The following is a 26,804-nucleotide window of genomic DNA, read 5'->3' as shown; positions in this document are numbered from 1 at the left end:
TATCCGCTTATGTCGGTAAAGCCTCCTGTAACAGTGTTGTTATTAAAGACTGAGAAGTGGACAAGTATCTTTAAATGCGCTTGGTGGGAGCAAATGAAAAAGCATTATTTAGAATTGATCTCTGCCCATTGGAGGGAATAAATAGAATTTTGGACGTCTAATCATCCATTAATGTGTTGATGCTTTTTGAAAAAAAATGTTAATTTTATTTTTTTGTAACCGTGGAAGGGCTGTACTGCATATAACATGCTACATTTGTTTGTTTTCTAGATCGGGCTGGCTTTCCAACTGGCTCCCTGTCTGGTGCCCCACATCTGCGGCTCATCTCAAGGAGGCTGAAGAGAAAATGCTGAAGTGTATGTTACAATATGATGTGTACCTTTTTTTTTTTTTTTACCAATTATTATTTTTATTCATAAATCCAAAAGACTCCTAGTTCTACCTTAACTCTAAGGGGGGTAAGGTTTAAAGCACTGTAGCCATATGCTCTGCATTTGAACAATTATTTTAATGAATAATAAGAGCGTTTTTTAGGTTGCTGACAGTCACTTTTATCAAGCGGTTTTAAAAGCACTCAGTAAAAAGGCTCTACAGTCCATTATATTTCAGCAGGTCTTGTCACACCCAGCGCTTTAAGCGCTCATTGCAAGCTTTTCTATCTATGATAAAGGAAATGAAGCTGGAAAAGTGTGAACGTGAGAAACGCATGCATGCCTCTACACTTCAGCTATGTGGACATTTATAAGATAAAGCATACTAACAGTGATCACTTTCTTACAATTCCTTGTATTTTTAACCAAAAATGTTCCAGAAGGCTAAGTAAGTTTTGCTGTCACTTTAAGGAGCCAATATATCTACTGTGCAATATGAATAATATTTTTCTTTAAATGTTTTTTATTGGAGCAGCGCGAAAGCAGAATAGCATATAACAAAAGTATTGGACATAAGATAAAAATAAGCTGAAAATGTTACGTTCATAATACGAAGAAATCACTAAACAGACATAAAGAATACCAGAATTTCAAGGGAAGGGAAGAGGGGTGAAATAAAATAACCAGTAATGAATAAAGTATAAGAAAAGGGGGGAGAGAGGGGGAAAGCTAGGGGGATCAGCAGGGATAGATTGTGTTTGAAAGACCAGATAGTATGGAATTTGGCCACTGAATTGGTCTGCAGGCTTGTAATTTCTTTTAGCTAGAAGGGTGACCACCAGGAGTGTGGTATTGGTATAAGAAATAGACAGTAATTAGTTAGACAATGTCTAGATAGACACCAGATGTTAGATAGTCAATAGTTAGACAGGGAAAAAAGTCAGACACATTAAAGTTAGACAAGTACAAAAGGTCGACAGGGTCAAAAGTTCGGCACAAAAATGGTTGACAATTTTTTTTTTTATCCCTAATCTTCACCCTAACCCTCCCCTTGGTGCCTAACCCTCCCTCCTGGTGCCTGATCCTAACCGTCTGGATAAGTGCCTAACCATAATCCTCCAGTAAGTGCCTAACCCTAAACCTAATCCTAAAAAAAATTAAAGTGTGTCGAACTTTTGTACCTGTCGAACTTTTGTACCTGTCGAACTTTTGTACCTGTCGAACTTTTGTACCTGTCGAACTTTTGTACCTGTCGAACTTTTGTACCTGTCGAACTTTTGTACCTGTCGAACTTTTGTACCTGTCGAACTCTTGTCTATCTAGACATTGTCTAACTAGTTACTGTCTGTCTATAGTCCGGAACCCGGCCACCAGAGGGAGAGTTTTGGCACTTGCAGCCAAGAGAGTTCTAAGTGTTCGTCTGATCAGAGATCGCACGTGACCCCAGACAGGCTGGAGAACGGGGCATGTCCTCCATGTATGATGAAACATGCCCTCCTCCCGGCAAGGCCGCCAACAGAAATTGGGTACCACAGGAAAAATAACATGGAGTTTGGGAGGCACTAAATACCAACGGATGTATACCTTATATCAAGTTTTATGAGCACAACGCTAATATACGTTTTGAGCAATATGTATAATTTACATTCTAATTAATGTGTACCTTATGTATAATATGTTAACAGAAATAGTTGTGAAGACTGGTTACAACATTGTCAGATAGTATCATTTAGACTGTAAGCAATCAAACTTTCCCTTTAAAGGCGACCTCTGCTTCTTGTAATTGCAAGTAATTGCTTTCATATTTAGAGAAGCATACTACACTAAAACTGATGTAGCCGCCAGATATGTAATCACAGTAAACACTCCATGTCCTCACTGGTTGCCAGGGACAATCCTAGACTGCAATGCAGTCTGATTACAGATTGCTCCCTCTTCCAGTATTTGCAGCACTGGGATTTTCAGCAAGCTCATGTCACCGTGGTGGGGGCTGTACATCATTTGAGCTGACCATATGGAGTATAGTGTTGCCCCTGGAAAATCAGAGACAACAGTGAGGAAGCAGCTGTTACTATTATAAAACATGTGATATGACTAGTTACTGTAAATTAGGCATATTTTAATGTATGATTCTCACATTATTTAATGTTTCACATGAAATAAAATGGAGTAAGTCTTATAAGGAGCGGATTTGCTTTTAATCTGTTATACTGGAAATTCATGATAGTTTTTGTACTTTAAATCTATTTTTCATATATTAAAACTTCACAGTTCGGTTTTAGTTGTCATCTTTAAGAGGCTTCTTATATACTTTCCCTAAATCGGTTGCTCAGTAAGTTCTTCAGTAAGAAAACTATGGCTTTGTGCTCTATTGGTGTAAGCTGCTATATTAGCCACTTATTAGACTTACTCCTGTACTCATTGTTTCCTCTATGTGCAGGTATTACAAGCTCGTACAGCAAAGAACACGTATTAATAGGTGCTGGCAACAGAATCTGGACCTTGTCATTCATGCAGCCACTCTTACACAAGACTCCACTGGTCTTGCTGCATGGTTTTGGAGGAGGGGTTGGACTGTGGGTTCTCAACTTTGAAAATATTTGCCAAAATAGAACTGTTTATGCCTTTGACATCCTGGGATTTGGACGCAGCAGTAGGCCGCACTTTGAAGGTGATGCCGAGAAGGCAGAGATGCAGTTTGTGGCGTCAATAGAAGAGTGGAGGACCGCCCTAGGTCTGGATCATATGATTTTACTAGGACATAACCTAGGAGCATTTTTAGCTGCTGCTTACACTCTGAAGTACCCATCAAGGTCAGTGATGATTGTGTTTTTGTTTGTGCTGCATAGTGTACTATATTATGCTGATGCATTTTGTCAAATAAAGGGGGCGATTCACTTCAGCGGCAGTTGAATAGCGCTGGGAAGTTGGTCCCGGAGCTGATTAATTCAGCTCGCTGCTTAGTCTGACTATTACAAGTTAAGCTGGAGAATGACGGTTCTTGTAACTTAACCTGGGTGCAAGAAGAAATCATTTAGTTGACCTAACTCCCGCTGAATTGAATTGTCCCCAAATATAGTTTACTGTTAGGTACATATATATTTGGACACTAACACAATTTTTGTTATTTTAGCAGTTTATCAAAACCTATTAACGTTAGTTATATAATGAATATGGTTTTAAAGTGCATACTTATCAGCACACATTCACATGGGGTAAACTAAGAATTGACAAACTGCAGTGGTTACACATACTGTATAATTGCAGATGTTAATAAAACCATATAGAATGTACCCATAGAATCCAACCAAACTGATACTTCAACTTGGGAATGAAAGTACAGCACCATCACTGCACAGGCTACATGCAGGTGTTGGCTATCTACTTGTGGCGCCATATAAATAAACGATAAAAATAATAATAACCTGTAGCAGGATTTGTTGAACACACAACCATTTTGTGCTGTCTGCCCTGGCATAATGTCTGGAAGGTCTTAAGCTGGGTACACAGTAAGACGATGTTGGCACGATATGTAATTTCCGCCCGAATCGGAGCGACATATTGCTCAGTGTGTACAGCCAATATGCGCACTCCCATGGCCACTTGCGACATAGTTCTGTCAACCGTGCTGCACGTCCAAGTGTACAATATCGCCATCGACCCCGTTGCAGGTAATGAAGGACGGAATGAGGCCGACATATCTGCTGGGTACCCACTGCTCAGTGTGTACCCAGCTTTACTGACTGTGTTGCTCCAGAGAAATGGGGTTTAGTAGGCGCACTGATTTCACCCCATTTGTCGAGGTTTAGTTATTAGCTGGTATAAATCAGAGGTCATGTAACCACATACAAATTTACATAACTATTTTAGTACAAGACATAAATATTTGTGGCGGTTCTCTCTAGAGTTAAACCATAGATAATTACTACAGAGGAAAGAGAAAAAGAAAACTTTTTGTTTTGTTACAGTGATCTGTTAAAACTTAACTTTTATTCATAGAAAAACTTGATTCACATTACACACAATAACGATAAACACAAATATACAGTCAGGTGCATAAATATTGGGACATTGACAGAATATTCATATTTTGGCCTCTATTCACCACCACAATGGTTTTGAAATGAAACAAACAATATGTGCTTTAACTGCAGACTTTCAGATTTAATTTGAGGGTAATTACATCCAAATCGGGTGAACGGTGTAGGAATTACAATGGTTTCTATATGTGCCTCCCACTTTTTAAGGGGCCAAAAGTAATGGGACTATCAACTCAAAAGCTATTTCATGGACAGGTGTGGGCTATTCCCTCGTTATTTCATTATCAATTAAGCAGGTAAAAGGTCTTTAGTTGATTCTAGGTGTGACATTTGCATTTGGAATCAGTTGCTGTCGACTCTCAAAATGAGATCCAAAGAGCTGTCACTATCAGTGAAGCAAGCCATCATTAGGCTGAAAAATCAAAACAAACCCATCAGAGAGATAGCAAAAACATTAGGTGTGGCCAAATCAACTGTTTGGAACATTTTTAAAAAGAAAGAACGCATCGGAGAGCTCAGCAACACCAAAAGACCCGGAAGACCACGGAAAACAATTGTGGTGGATGACAGAAGAATTATTTCCCTGGTGAAGAAAAACCCCTTCACAACAGTTGGCCAAATCAAGAACACTCTCCAGGAGGTAGGTGTATATGTGTCAACGTCAACAATCAAGAGAAGACTTCACAAGAGTGAATATAGACGGTTCACCACAAGATGTAAACCATTGGTGAGCCACAAAAACAGGAAGACCAGATTAGAGTTTGCCAAACAACATCTAAAAAAGCCATTACAGTTCTGGAACAACATCCTGTGGACAGATGAGAAAAAGTGATGGGAAGAGAAGAGTATGGAGAAGGAAAGGAACTGCTCATGATCCAAAACATACCACCTCATCAGTGAAGCATGGTGGTAGTGTCATGGCATGGGCATGTATGGCTACCAATGGAACTGGTTCCCTTGTATTTATTGATGATGTGACTGCTGACAAAAGCAGCAGAATGAATTCTGAAGTGTTTCGGGCAATATTATATGCTCATATTCAGTCAAATGTTTCAGAACTCATTGGACAGCACTTCACAGTGCAGGTGGACAATGACCCAAAGCATACTGCAAAAGCAACCAAAGCATTTTTTTAAGGCTAAAAAGTGGAATGTTATGCAATGGCCAAGTCAATCCCCAGACCTGAATCCGATTGAGCATGCATTTCACTTGATGAAGACAAAACTGAAGGGAAAATGCCCCAAGAAGAAGCAGGAACCGAAGACATTTGCAGTAGAGGCCTGGCAAAGCATCACCAGGGATGAAACCCAGTGTCTAGTGATGTCTATGTGTTCCAGACTTCAGGCTGTAATTGCCTGCAAAGGATTTGCAACAAAGTGTTAAAAAGTGAAAGTTAGATTTAGGATTGTTTAGTTTGTCCCATTACTTTTGTCCCCTTAAAAAGTGGGAGGCACATAGAGAAACCGTTGTAATTCCTACACCGTTCACCCGATTTGGATGTAATTACCCTCAAATTAAATCTGAAAGTCTGCAGTTAAATCACATCTTGTTTGTTTCATTTCAAAGCCATTGTGGTGGTGAATAGAGGCCAAAATATGAAAATTCTGTCAGTGTCCCAATATTTATGTACCTGACTGTATGTATGTATATATGTATGTATATATATATATATATATATATATATATATATATATATATATATATAATGTGTGTGTATGTATATATATATGTATGTATATACACATGAAAATGTGTGAGGTCATGAGGTATCGTTAGCCTAACACAATGTAAATAGAAGACCAATCAAACTTCTCTTTATGTATGCAAAAAAGAATTTGCTTTGTGTCACCTGTCTCATAACACAAACATTTATATCACATAATTGTGTTAGAGGTCAGCATGCATAACCTGTTGCAGACGTTTTATAACATATTAAGTATATTCATAGCTATGCATAATCTTAAATCCCTAGGTAATAATCTTATCATAAACAGATAAACAATTTGTGACATCTGATTAAAGGTAGAGAAAGATGGAAGGAAGCATGCATAGAGGGTAAATCTGTTCTCTGCTGTTTCCGCCATTTGTCATGTGACATTGAACCACAAATATGAGAGTGCCAATATGATTTACATTTATATGCATATATACTGTATCTGCTTTTGACTAGGATCCGTCTGGGACATTGTTTATCCTTACACCAATGAGAGTACAGTGAAAAGAGAGAGTATAGTGAATAAATAAAAGGTCATGAGGTATCGCTAACCTCGCACAATACAGATACAAAATAAATAACACACCACGAATTGCTTAGAGCAGGGGTCTTCAACCTTTAAGACAGTGTGGGCCACATGAAAAAAAATTAAACGAAGCCAGAGGACCACTAAGCTATACTGCGGTATTTAGTCCCCTAATCACACAATTATGGCCCATAACTGCCCCCTCCTACAATCTTAATTAGGTCCCAGAATGGCCCCCCTCCTCCCACAATTATAATGATGCCCCATAACTGCCCCTCCTCCTCCATTAATTGTTAGATAGTTGCCCCCATCCTCAAACTATTATGTCCCATAACTGCCCCCAGTAGTGGTCCCTTATGCAGTGGTCCCCATTATGCAGTGCCCCCAGTAGTAGTGCCCCTTATTTAGTGCACCCAGTACTAGTCTCCCCTATGCAGTGCCCCCAGTAGTAGTCCATCCCCCGCCCTAATGCAGTGCTCCCAGTAGTGGTCCCCCCTATGCACTGCCACGTATGCAGTGCCCCCAGTAGTAGTACCCCCTATGTAGTGCCCCCTGTAGTAGTCCCCCCTATGCAGTGCCCCTTATACAGTGCCCCCAGTAGCAGTCCCCCCCCCATACAGTGCCCCCAGTAGTGGTCCGTATGCAGTGCCCCTTATTTAGTTCCCCCAGTAGTGGTCCCCCTTATGCCGTGCCCCCAGTAGTAGTAGCCCCCCCCTCCTCCCTATGCAGTGCCCCTTAAATATATAGGACAAAGACTCGCACAAAAAAAAAACACACACTTGCCTGAATCACCGCGCCTGCCGATGTCCGCTCCTACATCCTACCGACCTGCTCTGCACTGTGGGAGAGATGTCATGACAACTCTCCCATCATCCACTGCAGGAGCCGGAGGGTGGAGCTCATGAGTGAGCTCCAGCCCGGCTCCGGCAGTGGGCGAGCAATCAATGAGAGTCTGTCTGACTCTCATTGGTTGCTAAAATAAACACCGCCGCCGCCAGGTAGTACGGGTGTACTACCCGGCAGCGGTGTTTGAACCAACCATCGGCGGACCACGGGGAACAGCTCCATGACCCCTGGCTTAAAGCTAATACAGAGATTAGTGTTGGATATAAGAAAGAGGTGACTCTAAGCGATTCATTCACACATTTCATTATGGTACTACAAACAAGTCTTGAAAACTAGCTGCTATCACTTGCATTAGAGTTTGAGCACTACATTGCCTACATGGTACTTTGTATACTATCCTGTTGTTTTTAGTACCAAGCACCTGATGAATCCACCTCCTCACCTTCTCTTGCTGACAGCCTATCCTCAGTACCAGCATAATTTTATGTAGGGGTGTATTTATAATGGGTGCGGGGTGTCCGGTTCAAAGGGGCCTGCGGGGTGTCCGGTTCACAAGGGGCCCCTGGGTCCAGGGAGGGCCTGCACTGCACACCCTGCACCCATATATTTTTTTCATGCTTTCCTCTCCGATGTCCCACGGAGTAGCGCTGCCGGCATTATGTGCAATAGGAAATCCCCCGGGAAATGGCTGCCTCGCCAATTTCCCGGTGAACTGCGCATGCGCTTAAGCTTCGGGCACACTCTAGTGCCCGGAGTCTACTGCTGCTGTCAGTTCGCTGACGGCAGCCGGGGAGAGAGAATGGGCCCCCTCTTAATACACACCTGATTTTATGTATAGTTATAGTGCTTTTTGTAGTAGTGTAATGGAACAATGGCTTTGGCCTCTTTGTATTTAGGTGAGGCTAATATTCCAGTTACAGCAGTGTGGTTCCTACCACTTGCACAATTTCCTATCATTGTTTTTACGTAAATATTGCATGCAAAGATTTATTGGCACTGATCTGCTAATATTTTTTTAAATTTATAGGGTAAAAAGTCTAATTTTGGTAGAGCCATGGGGTTTTCCAGAAAGACCTGACAATGCAGATGACAGACCTATTCCAATCTGGATTAAAGCAGTTGGTGCCATATTAAGTCCATTTAATCCTTTAGCAGGACTTCGTTTAGCAGGACCGCTGGGTGAGTAAATTCATGCATATGTAAAATAATTATCATGGAAGTTAATGGGTTAACCTGTGCTATTTGCCTACAGCTTCTACCTTCATGCATGTACTGTTGATCTTAGGTTCACTTTGACCTCCAGTTTGCATAAGAAGTGTTAGAACTACTGCCACTGTATGGCTGCAACTGATATAGGACCCCGAGACGGGAGGAAGGTCTGTCAGTGGTAGTTCATGTTCCCAAGGCTCCTGCCCTAATTTCAGAAGAGAAGAGTGGAGGCATTTTCTAAGTATACAACAGTCCGACCCATGCGCACAGAAGCCCAGTGTTCACTACATATGCACACTGCTTTAGTGACATAGAGGAGACTTGGTAGGTTGGAGAAACTTTGCCTTGCCCACCACCCACATTTTGTTTTGGGTCTGGAGGTGCATTGTCCCACCCCTATACAAAAGTTTGAATTGGTGTTAAGTGTATAGTCATATATAATCTGTTTGGGAAATGCTTTGGAAAATGCATTCTAAAGATTATTTTTTTAATGAATTATTGTTCAAAGTGGTTACAATTGTAGCAGAGTTAGACCATATTACACAATGCTAGCTTCATGTTACAACTGAGGGCTCTGTATTAACAAATGTGCCATTATTGGTACTTATGTATAACATTGTCTTCCAGTATTGCACACCATTTCATGTCTTTATACTTCTAGTGTACTATTTCTGCAATACAAGTGTCCTATTCTTTTCTTATAGTGACTTCTCAGTCTTGTATTTGTTGTTGAAGAAATAAGGTGCGCTGACAGACAGAGAATAACCTCTTGACTAAACAGAGCAGCTCACATATGCAGGTTCTGTACCTGCTAAACTGGAAGAATGGAAAAGGTGGAGAGGAGCGCTGGTTTAACCAATAGACCACACTAATAATGCAAAAATGTATTGCAATAAGAACAGTTAAAACATAATAACATGAATATGTGAAATATAGAATATAAAATATATCTCTATACTGGCACAGTATATAAACAGATGGAGAAGAAATACCAATAGACCATTCCAGGGTACATTGAAATAACTATATTGTCCACAGACAAGGTTTAAATGTCCACTGGGATAACGGAATGTCAGCAAAAATGTGAGCGCAATGTAGCCAAAAGTAGAATCCAATTATCGGAATACTGTAATCACCTGTATAGCATGGCCAGTACTCACACTGTGCGGGTATTGTCCGGCCTGTCTCTAAAGTGTACCCGGATCCGTGTAGAGCGGGGACCAGGCACACCAAACTGGCGTGGCTGTAACGAAGTGTGGTAACGGGAGCCGCTGCAACTGGCCTGGCGGCTGGGTGGGCTTAGTCTGGCTGAACAGGCTAGGTGCTCCGTGGCTGTGGATGTCCTTTCCGGCAGAGGGATGAAAAACGTCCTTACAGCTGACTCTCCCTGCATAAGATTGAATATGCAGGTAATGAGAAAATGGCCAAAGTGTCTGTGTCCAGTTATGGGAGATCCCTTGACGCGTTTCTTCGGGCTTAAAAGTTCCCGGTTTCCTCAGAAGGCATATCCTCTGCCGGAAAGGACATCCACGGAGCACCTAGCCTGTTCAGCCAGACGGAGCCCGCCCAGCCGCCAGGCCAGTTGCAGCAGCTCCTGTTACCACACTTCGTTACAGCCACGCCCGCTCTACACGGATCCGGGTACACTTTAGAGACAGGCCGGACAATACCCGCACAGTGTGAGTACTGGCCATGCTATACAGGTGATTACAGTCCTCCGATAATTGGATTCTCCTTTTGGCTACAGTGCTCTCACATTTTTGCTGACATTCCGTTATCCCAGTGGACATTTAAACCTTGTCTGTGGACAATATAGTTATTTCAATGTTCCCTGGAATTGTCTATTGGTATTTCTTCTCCATCTGTTTATATACCGTCCCAGTATAGAGATAATTGTTATATTCTATATTTCACATATTCATGTTATTATGTTTTAATTGTTCTTATTGCAATAAATTTTTGCATTATTAGTGTGGTCTATTGGTTAAACCAGCGCTCCTCTCCACCTTTTCCATTGTATTTGTTGTTTTCTTGCTTTTGTTCCTATTTTTCCCAATACTACAGTGTCATACTGGTTGGAAGTTACTGTAATATGCCTTTTTAGTCACTTTTAATCACTTTTGGTTGGATGATTAAAAAAAGTTTATTCTGGCTCTTACTACCTCATTACGCACATAAATGTCATGTTACCGTTAGTCACAATATTAGGAACTTATTTCCATGTTGCTCCATTTGTCAAGAATACGATCTGCACTTTGTGGATGTAACAGTTTGATAAAATGACCAGGAAAGCTATGTTTGAATTTAATGTGAATTCCCATGGCAGTCCTAAGTGTAGCTTGCTGTGCAGTCTGCCCTTCTGAGATTACAAAGTTCAGGGTTGGGGAATAACATAACCTGATTTCTGACAATTACGTCTTTGCCTACAAGGTGATCAGTGCTAAATTTTATGAGGAGACTTTGACCCAATTAAATTATCATTATGTTCTCCTCTTCCTGCAAATGAGTCTCTTGCCATCTTCCCTTCGGCACATTTAGTCATTTCACTACGTTGACCTGTTTTATGAAACGAAAAAATAAAAAAATGAAATTATTTAATCTGGCCTCCAGGCTACTTTTATTCAGTAGATAAATCAAATGTGAAGTGTTTAAGGTTCACATATAATTGATTTAGTTTGCGATCTGGGACTGGTTTTTCCCTTTTTTTTGTGTCTGGTACTGTTCTGTTGGTATTGCCTAGTATGCCTCACCGTACTGATTAGCGTAATCCATTGCTGTTCAAGGTAATATTTAGTAACCTTTAGTATTTAATATTTGTATGTAGGATTAGTCAGAAAATTACAAGTCATAGTTATAATTGCATTGGATGGTCTTATGTACATTAATATCCGTGGAACACAATGGAATAATCTTTTACTTCAATCATATGCATCATTCTTCCCCATGCTGGTACAATTGTTTACATGCATGTTTTAGCATAGTGGCCAAAACCAAACTACTACAGATGTGTCCTCATACACTCACTCAAGTCGTGCCAAATAGGCTCTCTCGGCACCGGGTCCTGGACTACTCAGCTGTGCTGAGAGGCTCTTCACTCAAATTGTGCGTCCTATGTGCACAAATAAAACTACTGGAAACGGCAAAACTGTAATACTAGTGTACGCAGACCTCTCTGATGTGCAATGTTTGTACGTTAATGTGTGACTGAGTCTGAATCTGTGTAAAAAGGGCCCTAATCCAAATAGCCGTAGCTTTCCTCGCGCCAAGTTCCGTTGTGCCCAATCTGTGACTTTGTACGTGTGTAAAACCAATTCCTGTGTGGTTAAAGTCGCAGCCTAGCATCTCTAGTACACTGTGCAGCTTTTTGCTGATTCTGCAATGCGTGCAATATGCTAAACTTAAAGAAACACGGTACGCTACTCCTTTCTGAGAGTCTCAGTCTTGTCATATGTCATAGAGACACTCTGTGTATGAGGGCACATCTGTCTACTCTGTTAAAATACTCAAGTTCCAGATGTAGTTGACATAAATGTATGGGACCTATTTATGAAGAAGCCCTAAATAGAACAATCTATAGTAACTTATTTTTTTATTTTTTTTTACATTTATTTTCTTCTTTAATTTATTGTTAAAAGTACTTTTATGGTTGGCCTGCAGCAGTCCAAGGGTGGAGACAGGAATAGTTGGCACTGCTGCTCATCATTGCTGTTGATGCTACCAAAGTACAGCACTTAGACTTCCCTTTCAGAATGGGAAAGGCTTTTTTCCCACAGACATAAGTTAGTTCTGGAAGCCGGTCAAGGAGTAGGCACCTCTGGCTAGGAAAATGTTACTGTGTCACATTCTGCCTGGTAGTGTCTGTGTCATGTACTACAATGAGATCTATAGCTGTTATAATTTTTTTTTTCTTTATAACAGGTCTGAGTCTTGTTCAGAGATTGAGGCCAGATTTCAAGAAAAAGTATGCTTCCATGTTTGAGGATGACACTGTAACCGAATATATTTACCATTGCAATGCGCAATCCCCAAGGTGCGTTTCTTTGTTTTTTTTTTTCTTTCTTTAATCATTTTTGTATTATGGTGGGTTACCATACTGTTACTGTTCATATTTATGTCTCACCTCATCTGTATTCTTCCTACATCATTTAGCATTAAAAGTATCGGCTTTCAAATTTGTGATAGTTACATCTAGTACCTCCAATAATATATTTCAGACTCAATACTTATGCCTATTTATATACGGGGGCACAGCAAGTTCTCTTATTATACTTGACAACTATCTGGCTGCAGGGGGCGTGGTGCGGCATAGGTGGGCGGTGCTGGGGGCTGCGTGGAGGCACAATCAGGTTATCATGGCCCTGCTCCTGCTATATAATGCCGAGAGGTATGAGGCTATGATGACTCGATTCAGCAGAAATTGAGTCATTGGCCGCCTGAACCAGGCGGACACAGTCAGCAGCCGCTCCAGACCAGGAGACTTTATTACTACCCGGGATGCGGGAGCCTCGCAGCCATTCTGGGATGTAGGCAAGTATGTATCTTATACATTCACAAACTCACTGATTCAGGGTTACTTCTAGATGACTTATACACAGGAAACACAATTCCATATTCAGACATAGGATCTACAAATGCAGTTGTACAATTTGTAGATATTATCCTTTTAATAACTCACAATACAATTATTACAGGAGTCTCATTCATGCAGACTGTACTCATAGGTTCACATGATTAAAAGGTATAGAATCGGAAAGCTGGCTGCCTTAATACCGGCAACCGGCTTCCCGACTGTCATATCCCGGCGAGGGTGAAATGCCGGGCGTCTAGATGTAGACGCCTGACATTTCCCCGATGCCGGGAGACAGGCGCCCGGCATCCCGATCGAAGGGATGCCGGGTGCCGCGAGCAGACAGCCGCGGGGGGGAGGGTTAGGTTTAGGGCACTCGGGGGGGAATTAGGGTTAGGCACCCCCCCGGGAGGGTTAGGGTTAGGCTAGTGGGAGGGAGGGTTAGGGTTAGGCACCCCCGGGGGGGACTTAGGGTAGCACCTCCTGGGGGACTTAGGTTTAGGCAGCGGGGAAGGGGGGGTTAGGGTTAGGCATTTGGGGGTGAGGTTAGGGTTAGGCACCCCTAAGGAGAGTTAGGTTAGATAGTACTTACCTATCCACGATCGGGATTTCCAGCGCTGTCGGGCTTCCGCTGCCGGGAACTCTGCTGTTGTCGGCCAGGCGCTGCTGGGAATCGAACCGCCGGACATGCGGCCGGCGGTATTTCATACCGATTCCGATTAAAACCCCTGTTTATCTATGTGAATTCTCTTTTACCATCTACTCATCTGTTTCCTGTATCGTGCATTAGAGACTACAGAATATTGCCCATAACCATATTTGGAGATCCTGTACCTGAAAGGCATATTAAAAGACATAAATAATAGTAGTCCATAGAGGTGTAACCTGTTCACTCAGGTGCCATCGATATGAGACTGATACAATTTCCAAAGCTATAAAGTGTACTGAAATCATTACAAATAAGCATGAACACCCCTCTCTGAGAAAATATATATATATATATATATATATATATATATATATATATTTATACACACACATACACCAGTGATCGCAAATACGCACTATAGCGCATATTTTATCTGGTATTGAGTACCGGGGACTCTCTTTTAAATAAGGACCGGTCCCTGATGATGCGGCTAATCCCTGACAGGCCAGCAGTACCTCGCGTTCCCGGGGTCCCAGCCGCCAAGCAGCGCGAGAGAGTGACACAGCAGTCCTATCATTAAATTGGCACTGGTTGCTAGCCAATCGGAGCTCGTGGACCGGCAGCCAATCTGCAGCAGTTGCCGGGCCATGAGCTCTGGCTAGCGACGGGCGCCAGATTTGAATGACAGCGGCGCTATCTCTCTCAAGGGCTGAAGTGCCGGTGCAGCTGCCAGTGCTGATGCAGGAGTGGTGGCTGGCCTGCTGATGCAGAGAGAGAGCCAGGTAAGAGGCTGCTGGGGAGAAAGGAGGTTGAGGATGGATCATAATGTATAAAGGACATTACTGCAAGCATAAATGCGTGAATGGCATTACTGCGTGGACATAAATGTGTAAAAGACATTACTGTGGGCATAACTGTGTAAAGGGCATTACTGTGGGCATAAATGTGTAAAGGGCATTACTGCGGGCATAAATGTGTAAAGGGCATAACTGTGTAAAGGGAATTACACCAGGTATTACTGTGTGGCATAAATGTATAAAGGACACTACTACGAGTGTTACTGTGGGCATAAATGTGTAAAAGGCATTACTGTGTGGCATAAATGTGTAAAGGGCATTGCTGTGTGGCATAAATGTGTAAAGGGCATTGCTGTGTGGCATAAATGTATAAAGGACATTACTACGGGTGTTACTGTGGGCACAAATGTGTAAAAGGCATTACTGCGTGGCATAATGTGTTTATAAGGGGCACTACTGTGGTGTCATGTGCATAAAGAGCAGTACTGTGTGATGTAATGTGAATAAGGGACATTATACATTGAAATGCTAAAACAGCCATCCCCACCCGTGAGCCACAGTGACCGGCATGGCAGGGCATCTAGTCACACTGCAGGGAGAGCTTGGGGGAAACCCAGGAGGATATTGAATTTCAAACTCTATGCGCACCTACCTATACCTTCTAAACCCTGCCTATAAACCTCTAAAATTGACGCTCTTTGCGTACGCATTCATATAGTAAAATAAAGACTTTAGAACATGTGTTCCAAAGCACAAAGTATTATTCAAGTAAAGTACAGTCAGTTACACGCTGTGATCTAAGTACAATTTAGCGCAAAGAATTATACAGACCCAAGATACAGTCATACATACGCACGCGCTCTGGACCAGATACCGGCATCAGCAAGAAACTCCATCAATCAGCAAGAGGACTAGAAACCCAGGGTCAGAGCACACATATTTATACCCCCCAGAAACAGACAACACAATAGAGGAGATTGTTGCTGATCCCATTGGTTCCCAGTGCGGGTGCATTTGTTACAGGGCATTTAACAGGTTGATTCAAATGGCCACAGTCCAGCCTCCAACAGCTGGTTGCCTTCATTTTCCCACCTCATGCAAATCTAGACTGTTGGTTTTACAAAGTACATATTGGTTCTTTATGTCTTTACGGTCCATAAGTTGCGAACGCATGTTCTGATCTTCACACCGATGGTACCGGAAAGCTGTGGATAAAGGGGGTCATTCAGACCCGGTCGTTAGCGCCGATGCACTGGGACCGGGTCGATGGCCCCCCACAGAGCATGCGCACGATGGCGCCGTCGTGCGCATGCGTGAGACCCGCTACGACCGACAGCGCTGGTCGTAGCGGGTCTCGATCCAAAGGGGGCGAGCTGTCGATGTTGATTGACAGCTCGCCCCGTTTGGAAGGCGGGCCGGGGGGGTGGCAGCCCAAACGGCATTCCCATGGGAACGCCTACCGTTTGGGGGCGGCCCCACTGATATCACTAGCGATGTCAGTGGAGAGCTTCCGGCTCAGACAGAGCCGAAAGCTCTCCGGGTCTTACGACAAGGGAGACCCTACCCTAGGGTCTCATCGTAAGCCCCGATGGTCGCAATGGTCTTGACCATCGCGACCATCACCTTAGGCGGTCATAAGGCTGTGGGTGTTAACCCACAGCCTTACCACCGCAAAGGAGAACGTCTTGAAACTTCAAGAAGTCCTCCCCTCATTCAGACCGCACGCTCTGTGCGACCGGCTCTGAATGAGGTCCAAAGTGCGGATCAGTATAATATCAAACACAGCTTACTTATCACGTATTAAACCTTAGATACCAAAATGGTCTTTATTTCACAGCATTTGTAATAAATGAATAAAACTTGGATCTTTTACTTTATAGCTATGGAACCTTTTGTATTAGGGATATGAGAAAAGACGCTAGTTAGGTTTATCTGATTTGGGGCAGATGTGCACGCATGCAGCTAATAAACAGCGTTCGCATGCAGGTTATTGTGCATTCGCTACTGAGCGTCATGTTAGCAGCGCAACTGTGCGTAATGTGCGGTGTTTATGCATGAGATTCTATGATGGACTTAACACATATATACATATACACACACACACATCTCATTCCTTACTAACAGTTTCAAACTGCAATGCAAATGTGTTACGGGCAGTAAGCTTCACTTCTCAAACAAGGTGGAGAACCCCAGCTGAGAAGCTGGGGCCACTCTGTGTGGGAGTGAGACTAAAACCTGTTTAGGATTCAGATAAATTCAATTGTGTAGATCAATGTCTGGGTTATATTACAATTGCCACAATTATACTTGTCTATATACAGGGATTCCCAATATGTATGTAAAACACTCACAGTATTCTGGTGTATTGTCTATTCTATTTACTTTTCTCAGGAGGCTGTTTGGAGGCTGTTTTTCTAGTTGTTTTTGGTAGATTATCAAAAACATTGCCATCTGTACTTAGCTCGTGAGTTGTAACTTAAACTGGCGCTGGTCGCAAAATGGCGTCTTGCAGATTCTTATTTTTAAGATGGAGTCTAGCTGCCATTCGCAAGATGGCGTCGCGCATGCTAATTTTTACGCTGATTTAGTCTCAGCCACTAATCCAGCTTCGACACCAGCTTCTCCGTGAGTGTGCCATCTACAGTGCTGAAAAGCGGGTGCATCTCAAGAACATGCCCCCTTTTCTGAGTGACCACACCCCTTTTCCTTTGGAGCACGTTGAAGTGGTCCTTTCTGTAAGGCTCCCTGCCTGTTCTATTATGAAGACTAGGGGATTGCAGCAGATATTTGGAATATCTGCTGCGGTTCCCTGTACATACATTCTGGTAGTTCTTAATATTTACATACCACCTCCGAATATGGTTGTTTTTTGGGATATATTTTTTGATAAATATGCCTCTTATTACCTAAATGGTTTATTCACCATGGGTTTTGTGTACAGACAAGTCATATCACCTGTAGGATATTGGAGGCATTAAAAATGCATCTAAGGGGCATGTAGGAAAGTCTGATGCTGTTGGGGGTATCAGATGGGTATTCTAGGGGTATGTGTGGTGGCATGTGGGGAAGTCTGATGCTGTTGGGGGTATCAGATGGATATTCTACGGGTATGTGAGTATGTGTGGTGGCATGTGGGGAAGTCTGAGAGGCGTGTGGGGAGCTCTAAAGCATAAATTATGATGGGACCCAGAAATGGTCAGGTGGGACCCATTTTAATTTTTTTTTTTAAAGTGGAGGGTCCCAGGGACCCACATATTTTGTCACTCAGCGCGATCACTGTACATATATATATATATATATATATATATATATACATACATACATAGATATTTGGCAGAAGAAGAGTGAGATTTGTCCGTTAAACTGAGAATAATTGTAAAAGCTTTGCAGCTTTTCTATTTTGGAAATGTTTTAGAACTCAGGGACTGCCTTACAGCGTATACCTTTGTTTGTTCTATATTTGTGTTTGGGCAGTTCTTGTGGTACCCAGTGGTATACCACAGGCTGCTTCTTGGTAGCGCTTTTGAAAACAGTTCATGTTTGCTTATTTACATGTTTTTAATGCATATCCGTATGTCTAGTGCTTTTACCAATACAATCTATTCTACAGATAGCACATGTCTAAACATGAGAATTGGGACTGACTGTACTGCGCTCTAAACATTGTACTGCACATCTTCTGTTTTTTCTTTTTTTCTTGTGGAGGCGCTTTCCGTATGTTTACTAATTAGTGAAAAGCTCACTAAAAATGGATAACTAGGGTTGATCCCAAATCTGTCTGTATAAGAAAATTATATAAATTCTGCAGTTACATAGGCATGCTCTTGCTAAACTTCCCCTACATGCGAAATCCCTGTACCACCCAGTTACATCCTTTCAACCACAATAGGAGATATGACTTTGTTGTGTATGAGTGCAAAGCCCATGGAGGTGTGTGCTGGGCTCTGGAGCATGTACAGTATGAAAATCCACAGAGTCTTTCAGCAAAATTGACTGACTTGTGTCCGCTTGCAGCAGCCCCAGTGTTTGGTAATAGACCAGTTATATCGGGTTAAGTAAAAAGCTTAGTCACCTGTTTCCTTAATAATGCACTGGAACAGGGGATGTCCGTCACATGGATGACTTTTGATTATTGTATATAATAGTCAGTAAGGCTGCCAATGCCATTCCGTGGTTCTCCCTGAAAGATGTTCAACCCTATACCATTATGGGGTTGATACTTTAAAGTTCACCAATTGCACAAGCAGTAGAGACCGCCATTTTGTAGGCTGAACCAATATTCATAGGAATGCAACATATAGTACTCAACAATGACTCCCTCAGTAAATTAAGTGGTATGAATATTGGGTCAGCCCACAAATTAGCTATTTCTTTTTTCACTTTATGCGACAGATGAACTGTAACTTAAATTAATATTTTCTTGTGTACGAAGAAACATTTCATTTTCAAAATCAAAACTCAGACCATATCTTGTTGCAGTGGTGAGACGGCATTCAGAAATATGACTATCCCTTACGGTTGGGCTCGGAGGCCGATGTTACAGCGTATTGATAAAATGCATCCAGACATTCCAATCACTGTGATCTATGGAGCACGGTCTTGTATCGATGGGAATTCGGGAAGCACCATTCAGTCATTGCGGCCACACTCATCCGTGACAACAATTGTAAGTGTTTAGAAGTTAGAAACTTAAACTTGCTGAACCTGAACTTTAAATGTTGACATTTGTATGTGATATTAATATTTCTTTATCCACCTACTGATACTGTGCAGAATGTGGCTCTCTAGGTTTATAAAGACAGGGATAGCTAAAAACTATGTTTAGCAAATAAAGTCCAGTGTGCTAGTCACAATTAAAGCAAATAAAACGTTTAAGGTTAGAGTCCCTTTAAATGTCATATTTTTTGTTTTAAAGTTATTAACTTCTTAGGGGGGCAATCCAGTTATTTACGAGTTGGCTTGTACAAGTAGTTGTCACAGGAAACTCTCACTGCGAAATGCAGTTGCAATCCAATTCCAAACTCGTGTTTTGTTTTTTTTCAAAGGAAAATAAAAAGAAAATGTTGCGCACCCCTCCTGAGGGTGTGAAATATCTTTATTTATTTTAAGATAAAAATGTGCAGAACCCCTTGGACACCCCCTAATGACTAATTAGACATTTGGAAGATTTCAATTAGCTTAATTGGCCCGATAATGAAATGTAATTTTTGGGTGTTAAAAAAAAAAAAATGACCTCAAATTACCTGAAAATCAACTTTGTTAGTTTATGCACCCCTTTTTAAAAAGGGGCCTCAAATTTCCATTAAATCACTTCACTTTTTTTCTACTTTTCTTTTGCATTTTTCATTTAGTTTGCAATTAAACAAAAAAGTTTTGCTTTTTATTTATTTTTAATTAAAAAAATGCACTAATCACCCATTTGACACCGTTTAAAACTTCCAGTTCTTTCTTTATGCCCACTAACACCCTTCTAAACGATTCTGCTAATGAAGTTGTCACTTTTTGGGGGTCCAGGATGATCTCCCCATGGTTTCATGCCCTTCTCCCAAGTCGCATGTTATAGAAAATTCGCACATCCTCACCGTGAGTTCCGTGAATGGGCATTTCTAATTGGATCTCGCCTTTCTTGAGTGCGCATTTGTGCAATATTTGCGAATTTCATAAAACACATTTGCTTTTGCAAACTCATACCTAATTTGATTGACCCCTTAATATGAATCTCCCAAGGTTTTCTAATCTATTAATGGTCTAGATGGAAATACAATTGCAATGTGGATGATGGTAGATTTTGCAGGCAAACACTACTCTAAAAAGGTTCTACCCCAAGCTGTAAGGGAAGGAGAAAAAGGCTATAAACTAGAAATTGTTGAGTGGTTTATAGGATCACCCAACCCTAGTGCAAGATAATTTAAATGCAAAACTCAATGTTTGGACTTGTTTTATACAGTGGTAAATCCTAGCAAAACAAATCACAATTCTCAAAGTATGAAAGCGGACAGGGCCATCTCTTCCATTAGAAGGGCCAGAAGCTTGTAGGGGTCTACCAACTCCCCCCCTCCCCCCCCCTGCAGCCGCAGACAGTTGGTAAATTTGTGATCTTTTTATAAATTTGTGATCTTTTTATAAGCCACCCACCGGTGCACTGTATTCTGACCTCAGTCCCAGTTTCACTTCATCTGCCGGCTTGAGACCAGTCAGACAGTCTCTCTGCATGTGTGGGAGGTCTGATGGGTTTGCAGGAGGGTTTAATTTTATTGACCATTTACATTTTTTCCCGTGAATGGGTGGGAAGAGGCCCCAGCGCATTGTTTTGCCCAGGGCCCACACTGCTGTTAAGACAATCCTGAAAGTGGATGACTGTTAAATGTTCAAGACCAGCTTTATTATATGTATTTTACTTGCTAATACACTTTTGCTTTTAAAGTTAATAATGAACCATTTAACACGCAGTTTATCATTAGTCTGCTAAATATAGCAGAGCAATTTATTCATTGGTTTGACTGATAGTAGCAGTATATGGTGTTGCTGGGGCTAACCTTTAGCCTTGCTACAATCGTTCAAAGTCTTGTTTTATACTTGTGTATTTTCCATGAAAACCATGAAACTGTTTATCGTTTACTGTATGGGCCCGAGTACTGGTGGGGGCATGGCCAAATCCAGAGATGAGTGGCCATGCCCCTCCCCTTTAAAATCTCACAAGGGGGGCCGCACCGGGGGAGAGGGGGCACCTCTCAGCCCACTACCGCTGGTCGCGCTGGTATAGAAACCGCAGCGGCACATTGGGCAATGAGAGGAGACTTCTGCAGCAGTAAGTGCTCTTTAGCTGCCCAATAAATTTCCTTACAATGCTATCATCCAATGCTGGTGCTTCTATGTATTATACGTGAAGCCTCTGTTTAATACAGTTTTGTGTGGTATCTTTTCTTTAGGCAATTCGAGGTGCTGGCCATTATGTGTTTGCTGACCAGCCAGAGGATTTCAACCAAAAAGTATCAGAAATATGTGATTCCGTGGATTGACCTTGAAAACTGCTATTCAATCTCTCAGCAGACTCGTCTCCCTAAGTTCCAGAGGAGTCTAAATGAATGAACGCATAATGCAGAGTTTTCTTCAGTCATTGGTGCTTTATTCTTTAAAGACACTTGAACCGGAATTGTGCCTTTTTTTTGTAGGAAATCATTTTAGATTAACAATGTACAGCTTTTACAAGTTTCCAGAGTGTTTATATTTATACTGCTAAATTTCAAAGGCACTATATCTAATTTTGTGATTATGCATAGATCTATATTTACAAAACAATATAATATTCATTTATAAAAAAATTTTTTTAGCTGCGAATAGCCCTTGTGCCGAACTACTCCAAGGACAAACTTATCCTAATGTTCATTTGACTCCATGCATGTTGTGACAATGTTGACTGTCTGTACATTTTGTTATTTTTCTATTTATTTTTGTGTTGATAAATAATCTGTGTGTGTGCCAAGTACTGCATATGAGAGGTATGCCTGGGTGTGCGGATAAAGCAACACTTGTCTGTTTTAAGACTGTAAAACCTTGTGCTGAGCATGAAAGCAGTACCAGAACTGTATGTGGTAGTTACTAACACAAATGGCAATTCCTCAGTCACTGCAATAACGAGACAAAATCTATGAAGTCTCCTGTCTCATTGAGGGAAAATACAAGATGTTTTATTTTAGGAATCTGAACCCTTCTAAAGTATCCTCAGACCTTTTCATGAGCAATATCAGGTGTTGTGTGCCAGCAATATTTACAGTGAACATTCAATGAGAAATTTGTACAGAGATACTCCTGCATTGATCAGTGCACGTGCAATATGTGTGTGTATATAGATATATATACATGCACAAATACATTATATAAAATGTGTAATATGTAAATATAATGTAAAACTGGAGTATAATTAACCTTGAATTTGACACTGATTTTAGTACATCAGGGTTAAACAGAAGCTGAGGTATTGTAATGGTATGTGCACTGTCACATTACAACTATCAGTTGAAGGTATGGTAGATATTATGCCAAAATGGTTGTACAGAGAATGTAGATAGATATTATTCCCACCCATTTATGACCCTTACATAATGGTCATTATTATTTATTTATTATTAAATAGGTTGTGATTTAGTGCTTAAGCAGTGTATAGAGTACATTGATCTTTCTGTTCCCTTCTTGCGTGGTTGAAGGTTTGGTGTGGCTGTTGATCAATGTTTTTATGCAGCACTCTTCTATGTGCTATATACACTTCTATGTGCTATATACACTTCTAATACACTTCTATGTGCTATATACACTTCTATGTGCTATATACACTTCTAATACACTTCTATGTGCTATATTTAATATTGAATCTTATCACTATAATGTGATATAAGCTATAGCAATTTCAGTGTACTACTAAGAGCTGCTTGAAAATAATGCCCTGATTCAGACCCGCTCGCCGCCGCAGGCAGCTCGCAGGGTCTGTGGGCGTGTTTTTTTGTTTTTTTTTTGTCTGGCCACTCGCAAAGCTGTGGGAGACCTCACATAGCTTGTGCAAGCGGGCAGGAGGCCGTCGCAATAATCACAACCATCGGCCTTGCGACAAGACCCTGTGTTAGGGTCTCGGCTACCGCAAACCTGAGTGGACTTCCTGCTCTAATGGAGCAGGTAGTCCACTACTGACATCAGTAGTGATGTCAGTAGGGCCTCCCACAAACGCCAGGCGTTCCTAAGGGAACGCCTGCTCTTGTGCAGCCACCCCCCTCCCCGCCTACAAAATGGGGTGAGCCGTCACTCACCATCGACAGCCACCCCGTCTTGTAGCGAGTCCCGTAGTGACTGAGCTGCAGTCGCTGGACGGGGCTCGCGCATGCGCACGCTGGATGCGGCGCATGCACAGTGGGGTAAAGTCGAGCCACTTGCTCTGAATTGGGCCCTATGTGTATACACACCCACCTAATCTGGTTCTGTGCAAGGTGGGAGAAGGGAGACCTGTACTGGACATAAATGTAAATTAAAAAACTCCTTTACAAAAACTTGGAGAATCAAGAATAGGTGGGTGTTTTTTTTTTAACTAATTACATTTCCTGTCTAACCCTTTAATAAGGTGTAAACAGGTCTTCATCTTCTCATTTACACAGTTGTTTAAAAAAAATAATTATAAAATAAAATCCAACACTGAGTTGGTTTTAAGCACTGAAATAAGCATATCTTGTGTACAATATAGTATTTCCAAGTGCACTGTTTAATCTGCTACATCAGGTTCTAAGGGGGCAATTCAGTTAGCACCAATGGGCCTGATCCATAGATGGAAGCAAATCCCATCGTAACTGCGTTTTTGTACGCAAAAACTTTGCGAAAATATGCAAATGTCGCAGCCACCTAGATTTGTATAGAAACGCCCAGCAGCGTCTTCGCAAATCCAAGCGGTTGCATACAAAGACGTACCATCGGATGCAGATCAGTTGATTGTTGAACTTCTGAGTAACCATAAGGCTGTTGGAACTGAGACGCTGGACCCTTTGCACATGTGTACGGGATCCCAGTTACAGGCAGAGACACACACAGAAAACTGTCGTGACATGCCTGTGTCGCTGGCCACAAATGTTCCACCCTGCCTGTCAATCAATAAATCCTCACTACGAGCGAAAAATCTGCAATGTTGGTGATCTGGAGGTGCTGGAGAAACCCATGGAAAGCTGGCACCTTGTGGCCATTTCCGCTAATTGAATTGTCCCCTAATGTGTACAGTTCAGGTTTTTGTTGTCTTTAAGTAGTATATAATAGTATTTTTAAATGTAAAGTTTCTTTTTTAGAATTGCATATAGTGAATTGTGTTTTGTAGTTATTGTATGATGGCTGCTTTAGTTCATAGTTTTCTTTTCACTTCAACCAAAAATATATATTGTATTTTTCAGGAATGTTTTACTGTACAGCCAAGTGTTGCCATAGAGACCTAGATTGAGTTGTTGGAATAGTAGTTTTTATTTTATCTTGTATTATAGTAACAAAATTCACCGCTTGGAACAAAAGTTTAATAATAATGGCACTTTACATTTCAAATTTGAAATTGCAATGTGTGGACATTGAAACTTGGGTATGAGCCAAATAAATGCAAAGCACATTTGTGGAAATGTGCATATATTTTATTTAAAGAGAAAATACGTATTGAACCTTTTGTGTTACCTTTAAAAAACTTGCAAATTATATGTTTTTATTCTAATTATACAGGATAAATATGTACATATTTAGTTTTCGTCACTGTGAAGCTTCAAATTTCATAATCAATAAAACAGGCGTAATTTAATAAAAATACTTTTAATATGGAATAAGATAAAACAAACATACTTCAACTTTAAAAATATTTAATATTTTTCAGTTAATGTTATTGGAATGCAATAAAATGTTTGATTAACCCTGTATCCTGATTAATGATCAATTAAATGCAGTGGATACAATTACTACAAGAATGCTCATGATAACTGAACCACTTTTCTGTTTGTCCCATAATCCATTGTACCTTGTTTAAAAGCCTCTGTCAAAAAACATCATGAGTGTGTAGTCTAGTGGTAGTGGAGTGTCAGATTCCACTGGTGAATAGCTCTGCAAGGTTCTGCTATAATGTCAACTGGAAATAGAGATGTGGGTTGAATGTTTTTGAGGTTAGTCTTCCTTTTGAAAGCCGAGGTAAATTACAAAATAATGAAAATGTTTAATTGGAGAGCTGGATGGGTTTGTCTCCATATATGATTAATGTGACTAATAGAGCAGTCAGTTATATGGGAAGGGCATGTGATTCTAAAATAACCACTTGGTGTATGTGAATTTGCCCTAAGATATTGTATTAAAAAAGGGGTCTTCCTTTCTGAGGACGTAAGCATGAACTTATGCAGTGTGGAAAAGGTGGTGATTTTATGTTGGCACAAGTCGCTGAAGGACTCTTACATTGAGACTGCAGACTATGAGAGCGCACTCCAGAGTTTAATATGGACTTATTATTCCACCAGCATGTGAGTGTAATGGACTATTGACTTTATACAGTTAATGTATGGTATTACACTATAGATTTTATTGTACAATAAACACATTTTGTTTAAATTCTTGCATGAAAAATAAAAAAAATGTGAGCAGACTTCAATATTCATCATTTGTGTGACATAAATACATGCATATGTACAGTGTCATATATATATTTTTTTTCTGTTGAATTCTGCTTCCCATGTCCTAATTAGACTCCCTACCAAATTTGGTGACATTCTGGTTGTTGGTACAGATATATCTCTGTATAGGAGAAGTTTAATTACGGCCGTTGAAAAAACAAAACGCCAACTCACGCGGTGTTTAGGTTCTCTATTTAAGGTAAGATGTTTGCATCCCATTCTTTGTCCCTAAAAGAATGATTCAAATCAGAAACGTTGGAATAAATTTATTTAGAGGGCGATTTAATTCAGCGCGATGTTGAATAGCTTGTCCCAGCCACCTCATTTTTATAGCTGCTTTTGTGACAGGTTAGCCTCCGGCTAATAGATCTGTTGGTTAGTTTCCCCCAAAGATTGTAAACCACCTAAAAACACAGAAATACACAAAATAGGCGCTTGATAAATGTTGTTGTTCCTGCACTGCATAGATAGTCAGTACCTTGCCTTCTAGTCCCCGATAGGGTGAATGAAGCTAAAGTTGTATCCCAGACAAATCTGAGGTTAAAAGCATCACCAGTCTGATATTGTCCTCTCTTCTGGGTACAGGATCCTAAGTTTAGGAACCCTTGAAAGGCTGTAATTCTAACACGTAGGTACCATAAGTGTGTTTCTTGTTATCTTATATTTGATAGTGCTGTGAAAAGTGATATGTTAAAATAAAAATATTGTGACATTGTATAAAGGTCTATGCTTTACTGCTCTGATCTTTTTGATATCTTTTTCAAAATAGTTTACTAGAAAAATTGAGTCGCCTTTTGGTTTGTAGTAGTATAATTGGTGATCTCTTAGGGCAGAGGTTCCCAAACTCATTACAGTCCAGGTTTTAGGGAATCATTTAGACTAAACCTAATAACATGAAAAGATGGGAAGCCTGTTCCTGCCCAGAG

At 41.0% G+C, this 26,804-nt stretch overlaps 1 protein-coding gene across 2 annotated transcripts in view; it reads left to right on the top strand.

The window, feature by feature from the left end:
* ABHD5 (abhydrolase domain containing 5, lysophosphatidic acid acyltransferase) overlaps positions 1 to 26,579 on the top strand; it is a 55,150-nt gene extending 28,571 nt beyond the window's left edge. For both annotated transcript variants that reach the window (XM_088462778.1, XM_088462777.1), the window contains exons 2-7: positions 271 to 356; positions 2,812 to 3,184; positions 8,525 to 8,676; positions 12,625 to 12,736; positions 19,199 to 19,385; positions 21,649 to 26,579. In XM_088462778.1, coding sequence (XP_088318904.1) covers positions 271 to 356; positions 2,812 to 3,184; positions 8,525 to 8,676; positions 12,625 to 12,736; positions 19,199 to 19,385; positions 21,649 to 21,738 — 1,000 coding nt within the window. In that variant the 3' untranslated portion in view covers positions 21,739 to 26,579. The remainder of the gene's footprint in view (positions 1 to 270; positions 357 to 2,811; positions 3,185 to 8,524; positions 8,677 to 12,624; positions 12,737 to 19,198; positions 19,386 to 21,648) is intronic.
* Positions 26,580 to 26,804: the final 225 nt, after the last annotated feature.

Source organism: Taudactylus pleione, unplaced genomic scaffold (genome assembly GCF_031769625.1).
Source record: "Taudactylus pleione unplaced genomic scaffold, aTauple2 ptg000053l, whole genome shotgun sequence".
NCBI lineage: Eukaryota > Metazoa > Chordata > Amphibia > Anura > Myobatrachidae > Taudactylus > Taudactylus pleione.
The sequence above is the reverse complement of the archived record's forward strand: the minus strand, read 5'-3'. Positions and strand labels throughout refer to the sequence as shown.